Source organism: Carassius carassius, chromosome 12 (genome assembly GCF_963082965.1).
Source record: "Carassius carassius chromosome 12, fCarCar2.1, whole genome shotgun sequence".
NCBI classification, from domain to species: domain Eukaryota; kingdom Metazoa; phylum Chordata; class Actinopteri; order Cypriniformes; family Cyprinidae; genus Carassius; species Carassius carassius.
In genome coordinates, this window is record NC_081766.1 from 25,039,275 (window position 1) to 25,059,777 (window position 20,503).

Consider the following 20,503-nt stretch of genomic DNA (forward strand, 5'->3'; position numbering starts at 1 on the left):
CGTATAAATGACTCATTCTTGGCAAAAGAGCTATGTGTGTGCACACATTTGAATAATGTCGGGCTGTAAACCGGTTCGGGCTTTTAAAAAGCTGTCAATCAAAATTTACTTGTCGGGCTCGGGTCCTGTCGGGCCTGACTTTTATGGCCCGATTACAGCTCTAGAACTAATACTAATAATAATAATAAAATAAATGGAAGACCTTTTCTCAATTATAGAATAGAACAAAGAGACACATTACAAATACACATGATACACAAATTAAAATAAAAAGTGTTTTGCGGGTACAATAGTATTTAGAAGTAGCATTCAAAAAATTTTATGAACAAGTAAAAATAAAACAATTATTATTTACAATTTACCATTGTACCTAGACAGTTGACTATGGCTATGATTTTACTAATACAGTTGTCTGATTAATTTTTTTCTAAATAATTAAGTATTCAGAAATTACACACAAGAAAATTTTACTTCAATAAAAACAAGGATTCTTTTTTGTAAGGGTTGTGATGTCCACACATTTTTGTTGAAGAAATTATACAGGCTATTCTATCGCAAAAAGGCGGCCAAAGATTAAGTGGATATTTGAATAGAATTAATTAAACAGAACATTAAAACTCAAATGTCAGATGCGAAATTAAACCATGTTATTAACAATGTTATCAAGATCCAAAAAAGATTATCAGGATTATAAAAGTACCTAAAAGTGATGCACGGGCCTCAACTTGGACTTTTTTCTTTTCCTTATGTTGTCATAGACATAGACATAAATACCTCTGTCTATGGTACTAGATATGTCGGCTGTCACGTATATTCATTCCATGGATAGAACGTGCGCTGCAGCATAATACAATGATATTTCTTCAAAAGTAGATTGTGGAGACATTTTTATTGTCCACGATCAAAAATATTCATATTGCACACCCCTTCCATCGGAAGAAATCACAGACTGAGGGCAGACCGAACCGCAAGAGCAATTTAGCATCGGACCTCAAAGGACCTCAACCCCCTGTGCACGCCACTTAACACCACTGCCACCCATCGAAACATTTGCGTTTTACTTTTTTCCACTTTAAGGTTAAAATACTTCCACACCGCTGACATGGCTATTGTGTAAGTTAGTTAACTCTCATACTCATGCGACTATAATTGGCTACTGCTGTTATCACGTGACAGGCTGCACACTTACCTGGATGTCGCAGCAAGGGAAATGCTAATATTCAAGCATTTAGGCGATGGTTTAAGCTAGATTTTCCCATGGTTTGTGTTGGATAGGTATCGAACATAGGTATCAGATCATATTTTTTTCTCCCCTCTGACCTCTGATCTAGCGTTCTGGGCCAGTATCTGCACGATACCGATGTTGTGGATCGGATCGGGACACGCCTACTATATATATGCTGAGTTTTTGTGCAGTTCACATATATTTATGTGTAATAAGGAATTTTCATGTGCAATACAATTTATTATTATTATTATTATTATTATTATTGCTTATTCTAGATTAGTGTGCAATATATATACTACAACTACTGTATTTATCATTATCACACTTATACACAACATTTGTTATTCTATTACACCCAATTAATTTTAAATTTGATCAAATTTTTTATTGGTTTAGTCTTAAATACATTCATTTTTAAGTATATATTTATACATTTTATAATTTTTTTTTTCTTTTTTTTTGAGAGCAATTGTAACGTGGTAATTTTCCCCTGGGATTAATAAAGTTCTTTGAATTGAATTAAACTGAATTTAATTTAATTTAATTTCAGTTCATTTTTGTGACAGGCTTCACTTAAAAAGGAAACTCATATAGCAGAAAGTGACATACTATTTGTTTTTTTCGTTTTGTTTTTTTTTTAAAGCACAGCGTTTTGTTTTCATTGTGAGTGTACATAAATATAAGCAGACCTTTATACAGTGATGCATTATTAATAAGACAATAATTGTTTAAGTTGATTCAACCCCTAAAAATACAGAATGTATGTTTGGAGTTTTAAAGGCTGTGGCATCAAGCATGTTCTTAATTAAACAGATATTTTACATGCTGTACATTCAGCTCTAGGATTCCAGCAGCTGATGATGGACCATTATGTTGTTTTCAGATGTTTGCAACGGTTGTTGTGCTGCGAGGAGCAAAATCATTAAATGTGGTAGATTTCCCAGATTTTGATAGGCATGTACCTCATAAGGTTGGTCTGTGCACACACTCAAGGCTGAACTATACTTCAGTTTTCATGCAAATGCACTAAGTTCAGTATTCTCAACATTTACTGCATAGGTGTGGCCACTCCCTTTAATCTATGTGGGAAATCAGTTAACAGGTCTGTTTGGAACAAAACAACTAAAGTAAGTATGTAATATGCTTTTATATATATATATATATATATATATATATATATATATATATATATATATATATATATATATATATATATATATATATATATATATGTTCATGTATGTTTGTGTGTGTGTAAACTTTATTGGTTATTATAAAATGAATGTACAATAATATAACATGCTTTATGAACTCTTTTGCAGTCTGCCAATGTTTACTGTGCTCAGAAGATTCTCCATTTTATTCACAATGCTGTTTGAGGTTTACCTCCTAAGGTATGTCTAGTGTACACAATGTTTGAAGCTGACTCAGTTTGGGGTTTATGAGATTTGAGACTTACGTTTTTGTTGGTTTTGTAGAAAGGAGTTTTCATGGTCCATAAAGGCAACCATATTCACCATGATCCTGGGAGCTTTTATTGCTGCAAGGTAAACTTGAAAATTTAATTCCTATTTTAGTTTTAATTATTAGGCCTCACAGAAAAGTTTACAGTAGGTGGACTACAAGAATGGGTAATAGACACGTGTACCTCCCTGGTAACTGCAAGTCAGTCACGTGTTAAAATCATTTGCGAAACTACCGCCAGGTGGCGCAGAGGGACGGATTGCAAACTGAATGTAATTGTAAAATGTTGGTTTGTAAACGGAGATGAAAGGAAGATAACATTTACATTATAATATAACATTGTAACATCCTTAAAAACCATAATACATTTTACAGTGAGTTAATTTCAAAACGTGGGATAGTATTTGGTTACAGTCTACGCATCAAAAATTTTAAGAAAGACCTTTACACAAATGCTTTTATCCATGCTATTGTTATTTAACAGTCATAACATTAAAGGCCTAATAAAAAAATCTTCAGGTTCCATTTGCAGAGTGAAATGAGAACGGTCCAGCATTTAGAAATAATTCTTATTAACTCTGTTATTATTCTTGATTTTCCAAACTGCTAACACTTTGAATTTTTTAATTATGCCTTTACTGTGTGACCAAAAATTTAGAATTTTCTGTTTCAGCTGTTTGAACGCGCTGGTTCCTCATGCGCACATATTCATTGGAAATAGTCGTTCACTGAGCTATTCGGCGTGAGCAGCCGTCCACTAGCATATTTTTGCTCATTATGATTTTTTTCCATCGATACTGAAACACGCGTGAACTACAAAGCCTATTTTACCTAATGAATAAGAGTTAAGCTTCAAATGGGCAACATCACAAATATGGAAATATTTGGATTTGTCCCAATTGAGAGAGGTAAGTCCAACCTTACCTGATGTTTGTTTGTTTATAGCTAAGCCTATATTATTATATAATGCAATTATATTTATCCATTAGAATTATATATTTTATAATTTATAATTATTGTTCTGTTCTAATTTTTTTTTTTTAAATTTAAAGTGTTTGTTGTAAAGTGAAGGGAACTAAATATCCTGTTGGTAGCCTACATTACAACATTATTAGGCCTGTCGTTATTATTTCTGAATGTTCTAAAATGCAACTTATACATTGTCACGGATTGGCCAGGTTCTTCCACCACAATCACCCAGCGATCACAGTCACCTGAGTTCTAACGATACCCACCTGCACCACATCAGCCACTCTGCTTCATAAGCGCACACCACACACCTCTCATTGTCCGGGCTCATTCATACGAAGCGGACTCTTAGTGCTTCTCTCTGCGAATGACACTAACTTACCTGTGTTTACTTACCAGAATTCAGTACCGATTCCAGTCTGTCAAGATCCTCTCTCCAGTGGTGTGCGAGCCGTAAGCCATTCAGTCCTGTCAGTGGTGCGTGGGTGTGTGCCGTCAGCCTGTCATTCTCTGCTAACCAAGTTTGTATCCATTCTGGAAATCTCCTCCCGTCGTTCCAGCAAAGGAAGGGACTATTATTCATTCACGGATTGCACTCAAGTATACTCCATATCTGAACTCTGATACTCACCCAGTCCTGCACGTTGATTCATCCTGATACTCTGCTGTTATAATAAACACCATCATCATTACTTACCTTGTTGTCCGTCTGCTTCCGTAACAGTAAGCCCGGACCAAAAGACAGTAAACAGCATGAGTGTTCCAGATCCCTTCCAAGAGTTGGTGGATTCATTGAAGAGGGTATTATTGTCCTCTCCTACCATCACGCCTCCCACACCACCGAGCACTTCTTCGACCACCGCATCTTCCAGTCTCATGGCCCGACCGGCGCCCTACTCTGGCGGGGCGGAGGAGTGCAAAGGATTTTTGCTTCAATGCTCTTTAATATTCACCATGCAACCCACTCTATATCCTACCGACCAGTCTAAAATAGCGTTCATCACATCTCTTCTCTCCGGTCCAGCTCTCAAATGGGCCGAAACGATCTGGAAGCAAGCCGGCCCAGCCATGAGTTCTATACAAGCATTCGTCTCCCTCTTCAAGAAAGTATTCGGTCGAACGGATGGAGAGATATCAGCTGGTGAGCAACTCTATCATTTATCTCAAGGACAGATGTCTACTCATGAATATGCCCTTCGTTTTCGCACTCTAGCTGCAGCCAGCGGATGGAACGAGCGGTCCTTACTGACCACTTACCGGCTTGGTCTTACAACCCAACTCCGTCTGCAGTTGGCTGCATTGGATGATAATATGGGGCTCGAAAAGTTCATACAACAATCTATCAGATGTTCAGACCGTATACAATCCTATCAGTCCCATCCTAACGCTACTGCACTCCTCCGCCCATCTGAAGCCGCCAGCCCTCCAGAACCAGAACCTATGATCATCGAATCTGGTAAACTTACCTCTGCTGAGCGACAGAGGCGGCTGACCCGGGGTCTATGCATGTATAGTGGAGCCAGTGGGCATGTTCGGTTGAACTGTCCACTTCGTCACATACGAACATCGGTGAGTGCTTTCCGTACTAATGATGAAAAGATGTATCCTCTCACTACTTGTGTCCAGTTACCACCCCTACATCCTCTGTTTCAGTTCACGCTCTCATCGACTCCGGGTCAGCAGGAAATTTCATCTCGGGGACCCTCTGTCGCCAGCTCCAGCTCCGTACCGAGGCCTCGTCAAATGTTTACCAGATCCAACCCATAACCAAGTCCATCACTGCACGTCCACGTATTCACTGGAAATGTGAAACCATCTCACTTCAAATCGGAACCCTACACAAGGAGGATATTCAGCTGCTGGTTCTGGAAGGAGCCAATGTGGATATCATACTTGGGCGTCCGTGGCTGGTGAAGCACGACCCCATCATCTCTTGGGGCTCCGGGGAAGTAATAAAGTGGGGCAAGGAATGCTTACCAAGATGTTTTTCGGTTCTTCCACGTCCTATTCCGAAACCTGTTCCAGTCTATGTCACATCAGTTGAAAGTCCACTCGAGAAACAGTCCACGAAGATTCCTGACATCTACTCTTCTTTCCAAGATATCTTCTGCCCCAAGAGAGCTTCCCAGCTACCACCTCATCGGCCATGGGACTGCGCCATTGACCTGATTCCTAATGCTCCTTTGCCCAGAGGAAAGATAAACCTGTTATCACTTCCAGAGACCAAGGCCATGGAGGAGTATATACAGGAAGCTCTCAATCAAGGGTATATTCGGCATTCTACATCTCCCGCAGCATCCAGTTTCTTTTTTGTTGCCAAAAAGGATGGAGGACTACGGCCATGCATTGATTACCGGACCCTAAACCAAGGTACCGTCAAATTTAAATATCCCCTTCCTCTCGTCCCTGCGGCCCTCGGAACAACTTCGTTCTGCTACTATCTTCACGAATTTGGACCTCCGCAGCGCTTACAACCTGGTGAGAATACGTGAAGGGGATGAATGGAAGACCGCTTTTGTGACCCCTACTGGCCACTATGAATATCTTGTTATGCCCTATGGTTTGGTCAACGCCCCTTCTGTATTTCAGAACTTCATACATGAAGTCCTCTGGGAGTTTCTGCATCGCTTCGTGGTCGTCTACATAGACGACATCCTCATCTACTCCTGGAGTGAGGCCGAACATCGCCACCACGTTGCAGAGGTCCTCCACACACTCAGAGCACATCACCTCTTCCTGAGGGCCGAGAAGTGTTCTTTTCATCTCCCATCAGTCCAGTTTTTGGGTTACCTCATTGACCGACAGGGGGTCCACATGGATGAGAGGAAGGTTACTGCAGTAACTACCTGGCCAGAACCCACCACGATCAAGGAACTGCAGAGATTTCTTGGATTCGCCAACTTTTACAGATGTTTCATACGAGGTTACAGCATCATCACCACTCCACTCACCAACTTGCTGAAAGGTAAACCGAAAAATCTTCCCTGGACTCCTGAAGCTGCCGAAGCCTTCCATTCCCTCAAATCTGTCTTCACACAAGCACCACTCCTGACGCATCCAGACCCGGAACTCCCTTTCGTCGTGGAGGTGGACGCCTCGACTTCCGGAGTTGGAGCCGTCCTTTCACAACTTCATGGGACACCAAAATTAATCCATCCATGTGCCTACTGTCTCCTGCCTGAACGACTACCGTCCTGTAGCACTGACATCAGTCATCATGAAGTGCTTCGAACGGCTAGTCAAATCCCACATCTGCTCCTCTCTGCCTGACACCTTGGACCCATTACAATTTGCTTACCATTCTAACAGATCCACGGATGACGCCATTGCAATGGCCATACACTCTGCACTAGAACACTTGGAGGGAAGAGACACCTATGTGCGGATGCTGTTTGTTGATTACAGCTCTGCATTTAACACCATCATCCCTACCAAACTCCTAGCCAAACTGAAAAATCTGGGTCTAAACAGTCACTTATGTAACTGGGTCCTGGACTTCCTGACCGGAAGACCCCAGGTGGTCAGAATTGACAATCACACATCCTCCTCACTTATACTCAGCACTGGTGCCCCACAGGGATGTGTACTCAGTCCTCTCTTGTACTCCCTGTTCACATATGACTGCTCTGCTAAGCATAGCTCCAACACCATCATCAAATTTGCTGCCATACTACTATCCTAGGACTCATCACTAATGGCGATGAGACATCCTACAGAGATGAGGTTAATGCACTCACTACATGGTGTGCTGATAACAATCTCTCTCTAAACGTCAGCAAGACTAAGGAGATGATTGTGGACTACAGGAAGTCACAGAGAGAGGGTCACGTTCCCCTTCATATCAACGGAGAGATAGTAGAGACAGTTAAGAGCTACAAGTTCCTTGGCATTCACATCTCTGAGGATCTTTCCTGGAGCCTACACTCAGAGACCGTAGTGAGAACAGCCCGTCAGCGTCTCTACTTCCTGCGGAGACTGAAGAGGTTTGGCATCTCCTCTAACATCATGTCAAACTTCTACCGCTGCACTATAGAGAGCATTTTGACCAGCTGCATCACTGTATGGTACGGCAACTGCTCTTCCTTGGACCGCAAAGCTCTTCAGTGAATGGTGAGAACAGCAGAGCTCATCATTGGACATAAACTTCCAGCCTTACAGGACATCTATCAAACTCGCTGCTTGAGAAAGGCTCGCAGCATCATCAAGGACCGCACTCACCCTGCTCATCACCTGTTTGCCACACTGCCATCTGGCAGACGTTTCCGATCCATCCGATCACGGACAACCAGACTTAAGAACAGCTTTTATCTTCAAGCCATAAGACTACTTAACAATCAGCTGTCCTCCATCTAAAAACGGAATACATGCTGCTCTTATGTTTACTTCATTGTACTTGCACTGCCACTTTTTTAAATATTCCTTCATGTTACTCTGTGACACTCTACAATGACTTTTGGACATTGCTCTTCTCAGGAATACATCTGAATGTGTGCTGCTCTTAAGTTTATTTATTGCATCTGCACTGCCACTTTGATTTTCTCTACAATGCTATTTTAGACACGTTCTACCCCAGTAATCACAATTTTACCTCAGGACTTCTTATGTACACCATAACTCTAAACACTGATTACCTTTATTGTACCTGTTACTTCCACTTATTTGTATATAATGCTCTGTCCATGTCTTTCTGTCTAAGGGCACCGTAGTCACTCAAAAATCTCAGTGCTCTCCATGTACGTCTGTGTCTTATGTCTTGTTATTGTCACTGTATGTCTGAGCCTCGTCACAAGCATTTCAATGCCCAGTTTTCCCCAGTGTTAACTATGCAAATGACAAATAAATGACTCTTGACTCTTGCCTACTTCTCTCGTAAGCTCAGCCCGGCGGAGAGGAATCACGACATCGGCAACCGAGAACTCCTGGCCATCAAGCTCGCCCTGGAGGAGTGGCGACATTGGCTGGAAGGTGCCATCCATCCATTCCAAGTGATCACTGACCATAAAAACCTCCAGTACCTCCGTGATGCCAAACGACTCTGTCCCCGTCAGGCCAGATGGTCATTATTTTTCTCAAGATTCCACTTCTCCATTACTTACCGTCCTGGTCCTAAGAATGTCCGTGCCGATGCCTTATCTAGATTACATGATTCTCCAGAAACACCCGAGACAATCACCACCATTATACCCGAAGATATCGTCAGTCCCATCGAATGGTCTGCTCCTCCAGCCGTCGTCACTGCTGATCCCCGACCTCCGCCAGGCTGCCCACCTAACCGTCAATTCATTCCTAGGACACAACGGGTAGATCTCATTCACACCTCTCTGGGCACTGGGCATCATCAAGCTCACCATCATCTGCAGAGGGCAGTTCGCAGATCCAAGAAAGTCGCTGACCGGAGGAGGATTTCAGGCCCAGTCTATGTTTCGGGAGATAAAGTTTGGCTCTCCACTCGCGATATTCGTCTACGACTACCCTCCAAAAAACTTAGTCCCAGGTTTGTTGGCCCCTTTACCATCCTGGAACAGGTCAACCCCGTCACCTACAAACTACAACTACCACCACAATACAGAATTCACCCCACGTTTCACATTTCCCTGCTCAAACCCTTTCACGAACCCCTTATTCCCTCCACAGAACATGGCCACGAAGAGGAACCCCCTACCCCCTTGATACTGGAGGAAGGGTCCATCTACTCCATTCGGGAAATCCTGCAGTCCCGACGTCGGGGTGGTCAATTGGAATATCTCGTCGATTGGGAAGGATACGGACCAGAGGAAAGATCATGGATCCCAAGAGTCAACATCCTAGATCCCACGCTCATGGAGGAGTTCCATTCCAGCCATCCTCAATATCCTGGACCTCGTGGACGAGGGAGACCACCACGCCGCCGGAGATCTCGGCCCTCAGGAGCGGGCCCTGGGGAGGGGGGTAATGTCACGGATTGGCCAGGTTCTTCCACCACAATCACCCAGCGATCACAGTCACCTGAGTTCTAACGATACCCACCTGCACCACATCAGCCACTCTGCTTCATAAGCGCACACCACGCACCTATCATTGTCCGGGCTCGTTCATACGAAGCGGACTCTTAGTGCTTCTCTCTGCAAATGACACTAACTGAACTTACCTGTGTTTACTTACCAGAATTCAGTACCGATTCCAGTCTGTCAAGATCCTCTCTCCAGTGGTGTGCGAGCCGTAAGCCATTCAGTCCTGTCAGTGGGGCGTGGGTGTGTGCCGTCAGCCTGTCATTCTCTGCTGACCAAGTTTGTATCCATTCTGGAAATCTCCTCCCGTCGTTCCTGCAAAGGAAGGGACTATTATTCATTCACTGATTGCATTCAAGTATACTCCATATCTGAACTCTGATACTCACCCAGTCCTGCACGTTGATTCATCCAGATACTCTGCTGTTATAATAAACACCATCATCATTACTTACCTTGTTGTCCGTCTGCTTCCGTAACATACATGAACTATATATTTTTTTCCTCTCACAAACTTAATTTATTTTTTGCGTAAAAAAAAACATACAGCAAATGAAAATAGGCGAAAATGTGTTACTGTGGGTTACATTTAAAATAGGCGAAAATGTGTTACTGTGGGTTACATTAAAAAAAAATAAAAAATCTAATTATATTGTTAATTTTATGCTAACATGCAATCAAGGTCTTTGGATACAATACAAGATACAAGTTCATTTAGGCTATATAACATGCACTGTGACATTTTACCGTTTCAACTTATAAACTCCTTGAGATTTTAAAGTTAGTTTAATAATAGGCCTATTGAAATTCAAATTGAATCTAGTATTAAAAAAAAGTTTTAATTGCTTAAATTATTTCTATGAATTAATAATATGTTTTAATGTTTACTCTTGTAGAAAATAAGTGTTTATTATTTAACCTGTTAACCTGACCCCCCCCATTAGGGGACTCACAGCCGAAAGTGCTCTACACTAAGTAGACAGCCTAAAGGCCCTTTTCACCGCCGCACGTACCGCGGCGGCGGTGGTATAAAGTGCATTTGCAGCCTTTGACCGCTGAGTGGCACTTTAACCACAAGTTATCAAACAAGGGCATCAAAGCACATTTTCGCTAATAGACATCCGTTTTGCCTTACTGACGTGTTAGATTTGATGGCTTCAGTCAGGGAAAATGAAAGAAAAACACTGTAGTTAAAATATTTAATATATTTAATATCCACAGACGAAAGTTTGGTACTTATGAAGTTATGTGCATTTCTTAGAACGAATTCAAGCAGGATAAATGTCAAGCCTGTGCCTGAACCTGTGATTATATTTTCTCTAATCTACATGGTATTAAACCATATTTTAGATTTTACACATTTAAAAGGTGTGCAGTATTATTTATACTATATTAATTATGTGTTATATTATTCAAAAGAAATTGTGGTTAACTTTGCATCGGAGCATTAAAAGTGGTAGCCTATTTTAGGGGGGTAGGCTACATGGATTAATATGCAAAATGTCAATATTTTCATATATTATGCCTATATTTTAATTTATATTTTCAATATAAATATTTTATTTCCTTTAATAAAACAACATACATTTTTGTTATTCGTTACCTGTCCTTTAACTTACTGGGGAAAAAACATTTGTCTGTAAACTGATTAAGAAATTGTTGCATGTTTAAACATGAAGCACTGTATAATTTCGTTCCCATTATTTATGCCTAATTAGCCTAAAACAAGAAACGAATAAAATTAAACCTGCACGATTAAATCTTTGAAACTCTAAAGACGGATTAATAAAATGTCCTCACGATTAAACTCAAGTTCTCTCATTATAATCAACAAAATGCACACGATGTAAAAAAGAGCTTCATTAACTGACAACATAAGTGATTTTAAAGGGAGCCTTCTTTACTTGCTTTTAAAGCTGGGCATAGCATATGGCCTTAAAAAAAAATCCGATTTATGATTTAAATCGATTTTAAAATCAATATTTAAATGACAAAGAAATTTTTCAAAACAAGTTTTAATATAGTTATAAACTTATAACTGAGACAAAATGATAAAAAACTGTGATGTTATTACCTTAATGCTGGAAAGACCTTTATTTTATTTTATTATTTTTTTTTATTATATATAATTTTTTATTATTATTTATTTTTTGTTAATATACTAGCCCATCAGCTGTGCAAATTTTGTTTGTGAGGAAAATAACAGTACATTTTTGTCAGTTATTTGATCTAAACAGATCGATTAATTTCTTCAAGATTTCAAAATCAAATAGCCTACTGATAATGTAGTAGCACTGTAAGGTTACATTTGTTTGAATGCATTATTGCTAAAGCGATTGCGTGTGAATGTGCTTTATCTGTTTAAATCATGCTTTAACCCGAAAATAATCAGTAAAAGAAACAGACAAACTCATATAGCCTTTAACATCCCGCTTGACTATTGCAGTCATTATAACCTGATCAAGCCATATAGCTAAATATGTTTAATATGAATTCTTGCTGAATATGCACTTATATTTCGGGCTGTTGGCATGAATTGTACTCGTGATGGAGGCTCCAGTCAGAATCACACCGCTCCGCTCATCCTTTGCTCGGCGGCGTGTCTCTGTCAGACTCGTGGGGGAGGGTTGAGCCACTCTGAACTACGGGAGCCTGAGTGGTGCGTCGGTGGATGTTAAAAAGAAAACCGATTTTCATTCAAACTAACCAATGTAAATTACAAATTCGAGTTAATTGATAAAATCGATTTTTCACCCAGCCCTACTTGCTTTCATATTATTCAATGAAAAAAAAAATGCAGCTGCATTTAAATGCAGGTGTGTAAAATATGTGCAAGATTTGCACAGCACGTGTGATAGATGTGCAGCTTTTATTCTTATTTATTTTATCTTCATTACAAATCTTGTTTGGTTTCATTTTGGAAAATTGCATGTAAAAAATAATTTTCGTTGTAATGCAAAATGTGAATTAATATTCATATGCAAGTATTTGTGCAAAAATTATTAATTCCCATTAATGACAGGGCGCATTAATATTCAACATTCAACAATCTGTGAATGTTGCATTTCTCTGTCGGAGAGAGCAAGCACTGTGAATTTCATCTTGCAGCAGACAAGAAAACATTTGTTTATTAATAAATAATTAAAATGTCTCATTTTTCACATTTATTATGCTACTTCTGCATGTACTTTGTAGCAGACTTAATGCATGTGCTTGAGCGCAGAATATATTAAGATTTGATTATGTAAATTTAATATAAACCTCTGATTAGTTAAATATAACAAATGGATGACTAGAACTAGAAAAATCTTATGTGGGGACAGACCATTTTTTTTGTCTTAACCATAACAACAGTCCTATATAAACAGGTTCAGCAACTTAAGCCTCATAAGACACTGTCCATATGAAAGAGCAATTCACACCTTTATCTCGACCCCAACAAGCCACACATAACTAACCCCAAAACGCCAATCCCCTCCAGCTGAACAGAATTCGGTCTGTGTTTTGGCTCTGAGGAACGGTGTGTTATTGGGCTGAAACATGCCTGCACTCAGCAGCACTACTCTTTGTATTCATCATATTCTCGCAGCCCATATTATTATTTTCACAAGACCATAATGATAATAACAAATCATCAATTAATAATTAATCATTATTTTACGAAAATCATTATTATTTGTTAATTAAAAATGGTAAAATGTCACAGTGCATGTTAAATAGCCTAAATGAACTTGTGTTAATAATATAATTCGATTTTTTTTTACATGAAAAACTCCTGTATGAAATGGGACAGCATCTTTTATATCAAACATTTTAAATCGTCCACAACTGAGCATCGCGGGAGGCTGATCTGCGCCAGAGCACGTGAAGTGAATGCGATGAACGAAGTCATTTTCAGATGCAATGGAAAAAACAAAACAAAAAAATAGCCTATATTGGGGAAGTCGGGACCTAATGGTTAGAGAGTCGGACTCCCAATCGAAAGGTTGTGAGTTCGAGTCCCGGGCCGGCAGGAATTGTGGGTGGGGGGAGTGCATGTACAGTTCTCTCTCCACCTTCAATACCACGACTTAGGTGCCCTTGAGCAAGGCATCGAACCCCCAACTGCTCCCCGGGCGCCGCAGCATAAATGGCTGCCCACTGCTCCGGGTGTGTGCTTACAGTGTGTGTGTGTGTGTTCACTGCTCTGTGTGTGTGCATTTCGGATGGGTTAAATGCAGAGCACAAATTCTGAGTATGGGTCACCATACTTGGCTGAATGTCACTTCACTGACTTCACTGATTAGGCCCATGCAGGCTCTGCTCTGAAATATATAATACTTATAATTACTGTTAACCCAGAGTAACACATTTTAACAGATTAATCCTTTTTTCATTTGCTGCATGTTTTCTTTGTTTTTTTTAAACACGCTAAAAAATAAATTAAGTTTGTGAGAGAAAAAATATATATTAATCGTGTATAGGTTTAATTTTAATGTATTAATCACCTGTTTTCTTTTGCTGCATGTTTTTTTTTAATATTATATAATTCATGTATAAATTGCATTTTATTACATTTAAAAATAATAACGGCTGGCCTAATAATGTTATCATGTACAAACAGGATATATTTAATTCCCTTCACTTTACAACAAATCCTTTACATTTAACAAATATATAAGAGCAAAACACGAATTAAAAATATAGAATTCTAATGGATAAATATAATTGCAGTATATAATAATATACGCTTAGCTATAAACAAACAAAAAATAATAATAATTTAAAGCTAAGCATAAGGTAAGGTTGGGCTTTCTCATTCTCTCACTCGGGAGTTTCCTTATTCGTGAAGTCGCCCATTTGAAGCTTAGGTATTATTCGTGAGGTAAAATAGGCTTTGTTGTACACGCGTGTTTCAGTATCGATGGGAAAAAAATCATAATTAACAATATGTAGAGTAAGTGGATCGCTTCTTACGCTGAATATCTGGTGAAAGACTGCTGTTTCCAGTGAATATGTGCACGAGACACCAGCGCGATCAAACAGCTGCCTCAGCGTTTACCGCAACCGCCTCCAGCTCTACCGAGCTCGCCGGTTCTCCCCGCTTCACCGGCCTCCCCTGCATCGCTTCCCGATGGTCAGTGCCTGCTGTCTGCTGCTGCGTCCTCCGAGGAAGTGGATCTCAGGGCCGCGTCGGAGGAAGAGGACACGTGTTCTCTGCTAGCTTCGGGCAGTGAGGGTTGGGCGAGCTCCGCGGATCTCGCGCCTTCTGCTCAGAGGCCCAGCAGACGGGCTGATATCGACAAGGAGCTGATGCGAGTGCTCACGCTGGCCGCGGCGAGCCTCGGCCTCGAGTGGTCTGCACCAGCGCCCCCTTCTCGTTCCCGGCTGGATGGTAGCTTTCTCCCGGATGAGCGTCTTTCTCCCAGCTCGAAGCACGCCCCGTTTCTTCCTGAGCTTCACGAAGAAGTGGCGAAAGCTTGGAACGCTCCATTCTCTGCGAGAATTCGTTTATCTGTTTCACCAGCATTCTCCACACTGGACGATGCTAAAAACAGAGGCTACCAGTCACTTCCGCCGGTGGAACAGGCTATAGCAGCGCACCTTTGCCCGCCCTCTGCTGGACGGCGAACGAAGGCGGCGTTGCCATCGAAAGCCTGCCGCATGATGTCATCGCTGCTCGCACGGATCTTCTCTGCTGCTGGGCAGGCTGCGTCTGCGCTACACACCATGGCCACGCTGCAGATTTTCCAGGGCGATCTCCTCCGCAAGCTGGATGAGATGGGACCTGAAGCGATCTGTCTCGCGGATCTGAGGAGTGCTTCGGATCTCTCCCTCTGCGCTACTAAGTCCGCTGCACAGGCCATGGGACGGGTTATGGCTTCCGCTACGGTGGCTGAGAGGCATTTGTGGCTAACGCTTTCGGACATCGCAGAGTCTGACCGCTGACTCCTGCTGGCCTCTTCGGATCGTCTGTCAACGAGTTTGTCGAGAGATTCGTCGAGGATCAGAAAGCATCACAAGCGTTTAAGCACTTCCTGCCAAAGCGCTCCGGTTCTGCAGCGAGCCGTGCTAGACCGGCCCCACAAAGCTCTCAGTCACGCCCACCGCCTCCAGCTGCTTCATCGCGACAGGGTCAGCAACGCAGCTCGGGACCCCGTTCTCGCTCTTCCAGCCGTTGCCCCGTGCCGCGGAAGCCGCGGCAGAGGATTACGGTGAAGCCGGAAGCCCCAAAGTCATCCTAGCACTGCTAGGAAAGCGCCGGTGTATGAGTTCCGCTGCGGCCGAGCTCTCACCCAAGCGCGCCGCTGTTGCAGTTCCAAAAATTGTGACTGTCTCAGCGTCTTCTGCAACGTGCAAGCCTGCACGAGTGCCCGCTTGCCTGCACACAAAAGCCGTTATCACGGCTACCCAGATATTTCGCGAAAAGAGTGTTATTTCTGGTGTTCCGGCCACGGCCGATGGTGCTATAAATGTAGTGACGATGCCCACTCCTCAGTGCCCATCTCCACATGTAAGCACAGCCCTGCACACAGGGCTCACGCCCATAAGATCGACTCAGGTCGGTCGCGCGCGCCACATAGTAAACGTGCCCACTCCTCAGTGCCCACAAACACGTCACACACGGCGCGTGGTTTCTGTAATAACGAAACCCGTGCACGTACGCTCTGCCCAGGGAGACAGCGAGTCGAAAGCGGTAAATGTGCACACGTGCAGCCCACAGTTACTCGCAGACATCACGAGTCCCATAGGACCTGCTCAGCCCTCCCTCAATCGGTTAAGCGCCGGGACGGGGTCGAGGAGGAGCGATCTGCCCGCTGTGATCAGCGCGCTCCCCGCCTCAAATGCCACAGGCGTAACGCCCATGGTGCAGCGCATCCAAGCGCCGCCGTTGCCCAGTCAACAGAGCGCGCTTCGCATCCAGCCCTTAGCCATTCATGCAGATGCATGGTCAGCGCTTCCAGGGGTTTCGGATTGGGTGCTAGGCATTATAAAGAGAGGCTACTCGCTACAGTTTTTTCGACGCCCTCCGCGCTTTTTAGCGCGTGTCAAAACTACGGTCAAAACAGAAGTAGCACACATACTTCGGGCCGAAATATCAAAACTGTTGAGCAAAGGGGCTGTAGAGCCTGTGTCTCGAGCTCAAAGCGAGGGGGGCTGTACAGCAGATACTTTCTAGTGCCCAAGACAGACGGGGGTCTCAGGCCCATACTGGATCTAAGACAGCTGAACAAGGCATTGGTGAAACGCAGTTTCAGAATGCTTACGACCAGGAAGCTCCTCGCGCATATTCGCAGAGGAGACTGGTTCATGTCAATAGATCTGAAGGACGCGTATTTTCAAATACAGATAGCGTCGAGATTCGCCTTCAAGGGCCAGGCATACCAGTTTACAGTCCTGCCGTTCGGCTTGTCCGTAGCTCCTCGTACGTTTACGAGGTGCATGGACGCAGCGCTCGCTCCTCTCAGACTCAGAGGCATGCAAGTGCTGAACTATTTGGACGACTGGCTGATTCTGGCTCAATCACGAGCGGAGCTCGTGGAGCACAGGGCCGTTTTACTCGATCACCTCGAGAAACTCGGTCTCAGTGTCAACTGGACGAAGAGTTCGCTGAACCCCAGTCAGACGATACTGTTTTTGGGTATAGCTCTAGACTCACGTTCCATGACGGCGCGGCTGTCACCACAGCACGTGTTGGGCATTCAGCTCGCAGCGAGTTCTCTCCGCTGCGGCGCGACCGTTTCGCTCAGAGATTGTCAGAAGATGCTGGGTCTCATGGCCTCAGCATCTCCAGTTCTGCAGTTGGGCCTGCTCTGCATGCGCCCTCTGCAGTTCTGGCTGAAAGCGCGGGTATCTGGTCGACTGCGTCTCAAGGTCGATCAGGGCTGCGTTACAGCCCTGAAACCCTGGACAGCAAACGACTGGTACCAATCAGGTGTAAGCCTGGGGACTTCCTCGAAAGTGAAGATGGTGTCGACAGACGCCTCCACTTCGGGATGGGGAGCGCTGCTCGAGGGCAGACCGTCCTTTGGCCTGTGGTCAGAACGGGAAAAGCTCCAACATATCAACTGTCTGGAAATGCTGGCAGTGGAGAACGCTTTTGTCCCCGAATCAAGGGCCGCCACGTCTTAGTCCGTTCGGACAACATGTCTGTGGTGTCCTACATAAATCGCCAGGGCGGTCTCAGGTCCCGAAACCTGTACAGGCTGACGGAACGCCTCCTGGTTTGGGCTCAGCGCAACTTGCGCTCGCTGAGGGCAGTTCATGTGCCTGGGCTACAGAATCTGGGTCCAGACAGGCTGTCCAGAAACAACATTCCCACGGGCGAATGGTCTCTACACCCGCAAACAGTCCGGCTGTTGTGGGAGAGATTTGGCAGGGCGGAGGTGGACCTCTTCGGGTCCCACGAAAACGCTCACTGCCCCGCGTTCTTTTCCAAGAACGAAAGCGCGCTGTCACTGAGATGGCCGTGCTGCCCGCTTTATGCTTTCCCTCCCGTCTCCCTCCTTCCGCAGGTGATAGAACGGGTGAGAGAAACGAGATGTTCAATACTGCTTGTTGCACCTTTTTGGAAGAACCAACCATGGTTCCCAGATTTGATGCAGTTAGCAGACATCGCCCCATGGCCAGTGCCGTTGAGGAGGGACCTGTTTGTCTCGTTCAGTGGACTTTCCAAGGGAATGGCTGTTTCGAGACAGACTCTATCCAGATGGATAGTTGACGCCATAGCGTTAGCTTACGCTTCCAGGGGCCTTCAGTGCCCACTGGGCATCAGAGCACACTCCACAAGGGGCGTCGCCTCGTCGTGGGCGTGGTCTACTGGGATCTCCTTGCGAAAAAATGTATGGCAGCAGGTTGGGCCTCGCCGTCTACATTTATCAGGTTCTATAACCTGGAGGTTCCCGCCTTGCAAGCAAGGCTGCTGTCGGTATAGTCGAATCAGGGCCCTGATGGGAATTCTGAGTTCGTGAGCGTTATGCGCTGCCGACTGTTATATGGGCAGTATTGCATAAGACCCGCATTGCCACATTGGTCAGGCCTTGCCTCGACTGTGTGATGTCATATTGCCGCATCTACGGGTGCTGCTAGATATGGAACGGAGGGCCCCCCCCCTCCTGTCTTGGACTCTCTGGGAGTCCCTCGGGTGACTGTGCACTGTAAATCCTGGGCGTTGCTTCAGGTTTATTGGTGTGTGATCCCTGCGCGCACGGCATTTTACATGGGGTTCCCGTAGCGTCTTAGCTAAGACGCAGTACGAGAGAACTCTCGTAAGAGAACGTACTCGGTTACTTATGTAACCTCGGTTCTCTCTAGAAGAGGGAACGAGTACTGCGTTCTCTGCCGTGCGTACGATTCACTCTGGTTCGCTTCGGCGATGAAGTAAATCAGGTGAGTCAGCCTTTTCGAGTTCCTTTTATAGGGTTGGGCCACACCCGTTTCGGCGGGAAGTGGCATGAAGGGCGCGAAGCCTTTATTGGTCTGATGTTGCATCAGCCTGCGCTCGATAGGCTGTGCAGTTGCCGCTGAGCAGCCAATGAGCGAGCGAGCCGTCTCGCCTATGGCTGTGTACTGCTGCAAATGCGCTTTACAAAAATTCAAAATTAAGGATAATTTTTTGCTTCAGTATTTCGTGAAAAGAGACTTTTCCCGTAGCGTCTTAGCTAAGACGCAGTACTCGTTCCCTCTTCTAGAGAGAACCGAGGTTACGTTAGTAACCGAGTACGATTTTTTTAAAACCAAGAATGAACCAAAATGAAAATGAAATGAAAACATTTAGCTTTTTATCCATATATATATATTTTCACAAGACCATAATGACAATAACAAATCAACAATTAATAATTAATCATTATTTTACGAAAATCATTGTTATTTGTTATCGTGGATGTTAGGGGAAGGCTTTAAGACCAAGCGGAATCCTCTGTTCCCGCCTCACAGCGTGCGGGACTCGCGCTAAGTGACGCAGCTTCACTGTCTGCGGTTTGACTTTACTGAATCAGATTGAGGCGAATCCAACTTATTGATCATGAGCCCAACATTTAGCAAGCAGGAAAACATTCATTCTACCTGAAGGAAGATGTATTTTATTGAGCTAATGCTGTTAAATAGAGAGAGAGAGAGAACCAGTCTAGGGCTATTAAACTTAGAGCTCATTATATTGAAGTACAAATCCAAACACCAGAAACGTTATGCATTTTATGAATAATGAAATGTTATGAAAAGTATGCATTTTATTTATTCACATGCAGTATGGTTGTTGGTATTTAGCAGTTAAAACCTATTTTTAAACTTGAATTTAAATACTATTAAACTAACTTTAAATTCTCAAGGAGTTTATAAGTAAAAAAGGATAAAATGTCACAGGGCATGTTAAATAGTCTAAATGAACTTGTGTTAATAATATAAGTAGAACTAACAATATAATTCGATTTTTTTTAAATGAACAATTCCTGTATGAAATGGGACAGCAACCTTTGTATCAAACATTTTTAAATCGTCCACAGCTGAGCATCGCGGGAGGTTGATAAAGTCATTTTCAGATGCAATGGAAAAAAAAAAAAAAAAAACCTGGATAGCCTATATTAGGCCCAGGCTCTGCTCTGAAGTATAGAATTTTAACGGATTAATCGCCTATTTTCATTTGCTGCATGTCTTCTTTATTTTTAATTTTTTAAACACGCTAAAAAATAAATTAAGTTTGTCAGAGGAAAAAATATATAAGTCGTCTATAGTTGCATTTTAACGGATTCATCACCTATTCTCTGTTTGCTGCATGTTTTTTTTTTTTTTTTTTTTTTTTTACAAGCTAAAAAATAAATCAGAGTCAATAAATCAGTAAGATCTGATGCTAACGGTTCTGCTTTCGGTACTGGAA

At 43.1% G+C, this 20,503-nt stretch overlaps 1 protein-coding gene across 3 annotated transcripts in view; it reads left to right on the plus strand.

The window, feature by feature from the left end:
- slc35d1b (solute carrier family 35 member D1b) overlaps positions 1-20,503 on the plus strand; it is a 57,686-nt gene that overhangs the window by 14,011 nt on the left and 23,172 nt on the right. For 2 of the 3 annotated variants that reach the window (XM_059563936.1, XM_059563938.1), the window contains 4 exons: positions 2,112-2,198; positions 2,288-2,355; positions 2,551-2,622; positions 2,707-2,775. In XM_059563936.1, the coding sequence (XP_059419919.1) occupies positions 2,112-2,198; positions 2,288-2,355; positions 2,551-2,622; positions 2,707-2,775 (296 nt within the window). The remainder of the gene's footprint in view (positions 1-2,111; positions 2,199-2,287; positions 2,356-2,550; positions 2,623-2,706; positions 2,776-20,503) is intronic. The other variant, XM_059563937.1, reaches the window with a different exon arrangement.